Consider the following 6035-nt stretch of genomic DNA (forward strand, 5'->3'; position numbering starts at 1 on the left):
TATTAAAGAGATGAGGCACTTCTTGCCACTTTCCTATAACTACAGAAATAATAATGTTATGAGAGCCAGGTTGCAGGGCAAGCAATGCCCAGATTTCTTTGTGTGGAAGTAAGGTATTCTTGAATCAGGTTTATAAGGATGACAGGAGGAACAGAAAGAAAATTGAATTATAGGGAGAAATCTCTGAAATGGTAAGAAAAATGGCCTGTGTGGAGTAACTCACCCATGTGCAAGCTGAAGACCATGAGGTCTTCTCAGACATGAAAATCAGTTTAAACTCAGTTCCATAGGAATGTTTCTTTTAAAGGAAGTCAAATCAAACTGAGCAAAATCTACTGTATCATCTGAAAGGCTCTTTGATGTGGAAATAGATCTGATACTGAGCAGGACCAAGTGATAGAAACTTGCAGATACCCAGTGCTTTTTATGCAATGCCAGCTGGTGCTTAAAGGCCTTAAGCAATCAGGGCTAAAATACAGTAATATAACTTCCCTGTTCCAGGCTTTAGTTGCTCTTTTTCATGAGGTTTGCAAATTTTTCTAATAAGATAAAAAGCTATCAAAATTATCAGTGGCAACTAGTCCCCTTTGACAAAGGAGTGAAAGCTCCAAGTTGTCATTAAAGTTGCTTGGACTTGAAATGTTTAAAATCAGAAGATGCACATGGAGTTGGCTGTTAGCTGAAGTGTTTCTTTTTCTTCTTTCCACAGATCTCGAGCAGTATAAATTTGTTGACAGTGAATTGATAAACTGCACATTTTTTCACGTCAGGACAGGATGCCAGATTTCTTTTGATGATGACTACAGTGCCTACTGGATCTACTTTGTTAATTTCCTGGGAACTTTGGCAGTGTTACCAGGGAATATTGTGTCAGCTCTCCTGATGGATAGAATTGGACGGTTAACGATGCTAGGTAGGGGTTTCACTTTGAAACAGGGAACAACACCAAGATATTTGGTTCAGAGAAATGTAAAATGTTCCTGCTGCAGATACTTCGTGTGGCATCATAAATGCTGATTTTAAAAGCCTCCAGTTGAAAATCTCTAGGTAAAAACAGTTGTGTAGCCACCTCTGCTGTACCACAATAGGAGTCATTGCTCTTTCGTGCTGATATTACAAGACAATTACTTAGGCATTTAGAAAGAGATTTTGGAGAGTGTTGACCACTGGTTTATCTTTGCTCCAGCTCAAAGGAAAACGAGGTGTGCCCAGGTGACGCTCAACCAGTGAAGCAACTCCTTGGAAGTATCAGCAGTCCTTTGTCTGTTATCTGTTTTGCAAAGGAACACAGATGAAAGTTATCTCCTGTGGATTATCTGCAAAGAGAAATCTGTTTTCAATTTACTTAAATAACTAGGTGGTAGTTCATTGTCTTCATTTTCTAGGAGACCATCTCTATATAAATACAATTCCCAGTCAGTGTTTTTATTGCCATAATATATGATCAGGTTTCATGTAGTTGGAGGACATGATGAACAAAGAAGAATGGGGGTGGTTTTCCTCAGGCAGCTTGCTTTGGGAGTTCAGAGATGGTTCCAGCTTAATACTTTATGGTATTTCTTAATACTTGAGGAGTTAACGATTTTTTCTACGGGCTCTTTCAGCATTTGTCTCCTCAACGGGTCTTACCAGCAGAGGACATCCCTTTAGTTTGTAACTCAAATATTTGGGTCACTTACTTACCTACACTGTGTATATAGAAGCATTACACCAGACAATGATTATTCTTTAGATGCAACTTCACTTCATGTTTGTTTTGCCTGCCTTGTACCTAGGTGGTTCCATGGTTCTCTCTGGCATCAGCTGTTTTTTCCTGTGGTTTGGGACCAGTGAATCCATGATGATAGGTATGCTGTGCCTCTACAATGGCCTCACCATCTCAGCATGGAACTCTCTAGATGTCATTACTGTGGAGCTGTATCCTACAGACAGAAGGTATGTGCAGATACACCTCCTCTAACCTCACTGACACCATATGGACCAGTAGAAATGGCAAATAGAAATGGTTACATATGAGCTTTACAGATGATGTTTTGAGTGGAATAAATAAATAATTTGTCTTAAGAAAAGCAAGGGGGAAAATTAGGCTTTTTTAGCTATTTAGTATGTATTTGGCATCACATATCACCTAATCAGTAAAATAACAAATGCAGATTCATACGAAAAAAGAAAGTCTAACTGCTACTCTCATTTAAAGCACAGCTAAGGAGAAGTATTTCTGAAAACAATAGTGGAATGTTTCTGAATTTCACCTAGTTCAACTGGCTGTGAAGGCAATAGTTGGTCCAAACTAGCAATACTGCTGCATTTGTCTGTTGACTGTGAAATCATAAAATCATAGAATTTTGGGAGTTGGAGTGGACCTTACAGATCATCCAGTCCCAACCCCCTGCCCCGGGCAGGGACATCTCTTCACTAGAGCAGGTTGGTCAAGGCTTCATCCAGCCTGGCCTTGAACACCACCAGGGTGGGGCTTCTCCTGCGTCCCTGGGCAACCTGTGCCGGTGTCTCATCACCCTCACAGGGAAAAACTTTTTCTAATACTTAGCCTAAACGTCCCCTCCTTCAGTTTGAACCCATTACCCCTTGTCCTGTCACTGCAGTTCCTAACACGGAGTCCCTCTCCAGCTCCTTGTAGGCCCTTCAGAGACTGAAAAGTTGCTCTGAGGTCTCTATGCAGCCTCCTCAGCTCCTTGTAGGCCCTTAAGATAAGTTGCTCTGAGGTCTCCACACAATCTTCTCTTCTCCAGGCTGAACAGCCCCAACTCCCTCAGCCTGTCTTCATAATGGTGGGAATCATGATAAAAATCACTGCCTAGAGCTGAACAACATCTGCTGGAAGAGACTGTGGGCTTGAACCACCCTGAGCCGCTGATCAGTCTGCTATGAATTTGCAAAATCTGCAGGGCCAATAGGAGTGCACATACTCAGCATTAAGTGGGTACAAAATTGTCTTGACTCTGACAGCTCTTGACTTTTCAGGGCTCTTGCAGGAAATATCAGGACAGTTTTCATGTCCTTCAAGCACTGCTGCTAGATGACATGGGTTGGGTTATTTTCAGACGCAGGGCACTTCTTAATCTTGATCTTATGTCACTTAAAGGACAGAAGGAAGAACCGGTGGGTCATAGTCTGTTGTATGTCAAGTGTAAAAATGTAAAAGCTGCATTTTCTTGGATAGACTGGGATATTTTTCCCCTTTCAACTCCCTAAAAGAAACTATGTAAAATCACCCAGTTCCTACCTAGGCACAACACGTTCTTTCTCCTGTCACAGTGCTATTTGTTATGTCATTCACTGGAAGTTTTAAATGCAGTGAGAAATATTTCCAGTTTATAAATGTGTGATGCCTTGCTGGCAGGGCTAAGTTTTTGGGAAGAGGTGCAACTGGCTTTAGTGTTGTCCATCAGGAGAGGAAAGGTGTAGGCTGGCTTCTCTGTTTTCTTTTCATTGGCATTTTAGAAATACATTCTGCTTCAGACAATAAATTGATGTCCACCGTTGTGATTATATCAAATAGCAATCCTGGGCTACTTAGGATTCCCAAGCACTAAGCGTTAATATTAAGTGCTAGTGGTTTTATTACACCTCAGGAAATTGCTCTTCTGGCAAGAATTATTCCATCCTCCAAACTCTATGATATAATTATAATAAATATCCTGTAGAAATAGCTGTCTTTTAGGTATTTCTGAATGTAGCAGCAACGTATGTTTTCTTAAAGTAAAGGAAAATAATTGGAAAAGCTTTGGTGTTAATGGAAGGGAAAGCATCACTGCTGGGAACAATAAAAAGAGTGTAACTGATATCTGTCTATCTATCTATCTATCTATCTATCTATCTATCTATCTATCTAATTATCTATCTATCTATCTATCTACACAGATCCCAGGGCATTTGTATTTGTAGCTAATGGTGCTTTTAATAGATTCTGATAACTTTGGGATTGTAGCAAGTTCTTATCCATTTTTTTTTTCATTTAAAAAGCTTGTGCATGCAGTAATACCTGTCTGAAATTCCACCTCAGAGACATACTTGAAGCTGAGGTGTGGTGGGCTTTTTTCATGACTGATCAGAGAGAATACTGGTCTCTTTGTATTATTAGTACAGAAAGGCTGATAGGCCAAATCTACCTGTGCCAGGAAAGACACTGCTGACATGTAGTGTAGATGAGGGGTTTTTTTTCCAGTTCTGAAAATGATAGAACTATCACTGGTAGTTTTTTTAAGCTGGGTTATAAGTAAACAACCAATTCTAGACTGTTTTTCAGACTGGAGCAAAGCTACTTCATGTTTCACAGAACTATTTGAAAATTAATACCTGCAGGACTCAAATAACTTGCTTCCCAGAATCTGTTCTCGGAATTTTTTTTTCCAGAACAGCTGCAGTTTAACAACCAGCATTGCCCACCTATTATGGTCCTGTCGTTCCTTCTCAGACCCCTCTGATCCTCAAAGCCAGGCACAACTCGCTGCAGTTTGCTGGGAATTTCCAGCTTCTGCAAGTAGCTGTAGGGCTGAACAGCCTTTCCAGGCACATATGGTGCACAAAACTGCCTGAACTGTTTTTGCCTATGATGTCCTTCATCCTTAAAATGAAGCACTCTTTCACGACTAAGCTGCACCCAGAGTGAACCTAGTCCTGCAATTGGCTTCCAGTTTCCCCTCAAAAGGCAATCTGGGCACAAAATCTTTGCTTTCTCTGTCACTGTTTTATTCTTTTGCTTACTCCCCATCAGTGAAATGACCACGATCAAGCAGCAAAGGGCAGCTGGAAGTGAAGTGGGTGGGAAGGAGGGCAGTTCATGCTACCTTGCACGAGAGGCTAGGCTGGGTAGCCCCTCCTTTTCCTCCTACACTAATCCTCTTGGAGACCAGCCAGTTGTTGAACCACTGAGGCTTTGCCGGTGTTGTGCAGTGTAATACAAAAGGTGTTTCATAAATCGTACTCCAGGTTATTTAGGGATCACACTGGCGTTTTGCCAGGTCAGAGTGTGGTGAGCAATTTGGCCGTGCACAGTCTATGTGATCCAGGGCACACGTTTCAGTTTCTACTTCATCAGCTTCCTGCACAGCAGAGTTAAGGTTGCTTCAAAATCTTAACAGACTTAGATTCTCTGTGAATTCACACTCATCTACATATTCAGATTTCAGTTAACTAATGCCTGGAATGGAGGTAATAAAGTAGTTTGTCCACCTTCTTGAGGAGTACTTTTAAATTTTACACCATTTTAGTTTGGCTTTTTACCTGTGTGTTCTTCATAAAACTTCATTTGGTTTGTACAGCTGTTGAGATGAGAGAAGTTAGAGGCTGTACAGATTTCAAGTGGTTCTCAGGTAGATGACAAAGCTGTGTTAAAAGGAGAAATTATATTACTAGTGCTAGTCATAGGTAGGTTTCTGTCTTCCAGATAACACACATGGAGTAATGAATAATGATTTAATAATATAATACTATTTTTTTAACTTTTCAGTGCACAGATTTTAAAGGACACTTATGACAACTAGATATAAACTAGGTGATTTCCAATTAGCAATTAAATTAACCCAGCTCCATGATTTAAAGAACTTGTATTTTGTCTCATCTTTTACCTTATCTTCATAATGGGCTATGATGCTCTGGACTAGTCATCATAGAATCTTAGAATCATACAATTTACAGGTTGGAATGGACCTTACAGATCATCTAGTCCCAATCCCCTGCCCTGGGCAGGGACATCTCCTCACTACATCAGGTTTCTCAAGGCCTCCTCCAGCCTGGCCCTGAGCACCACCAGGGTTGGGGCAGCCACCACGTTCCTGGGCAACCTGTGCCAGTGTCTTACCACCCTTACAGGAAAAACCTTTTTTCTCACATCCAACCTAGACTTTCCCTCCTTCAGTTTGAACCCATTACCCCTTGTCCTATCACTGCACTTGCTAACACAGAGTCCCTCTCCAGCTCCTTGTAGGCCCTTCAGATACTGAAAAGTTGCTCTGAGGTCTCCACACAGTCTTCTCTTCTCCAGGCTCCACAGCCCCAGCTCCCTCAGCCTGTCT

At 41.2% G+C, this 6035-nt stretch overlaps 1 protein-coding gene across 1 annotated transcript in view; it reads left to right on the forward strand.

The window, feature by feature from the left end:
* Positions 1 to 709: 709 nt before the first annotated feature.
* LOC103800360 (synaptic vesicle glycoprotein 2C-like) overlaps positions 710 to 6035 on the forward strand; it is a gene marked incomplete at its 5' end in the record, with an annotated part of 13368 nt that continues 8042 nt past the window's right edge. The window contains 2 exons of the mRNA XM_009072740.1: positions 710 to 913; positions 1776 to 1935. Of these exons, the coding sequence (XP_009070988.1) occupies positions 710 to 913; positions 1776 to 1935 (364 nt within the window). The remainder of the gene's footprint in view (positions 914 to 1775; positions 1936 to 6035) is intronic.

The sequence above is a fragment of the Acanthisitta chloris genome, unplaced genomic scaffold, assembly GCF_000695815.1.
Source record: "Acanthisitta chloris isolate BGI_N310 unplaced genomic scaffold, ASM69581v1 scaffold17410, whole genome shotgun sequence".
In the NCBI taxonomy this organism is placed as follows: domain Eukaryota; kingdom Metazoa; phylum Chordata; class Aves; order Passeriformes; family Acanthisittidae; genus Acanthisitta; species Acanthisitta chloris.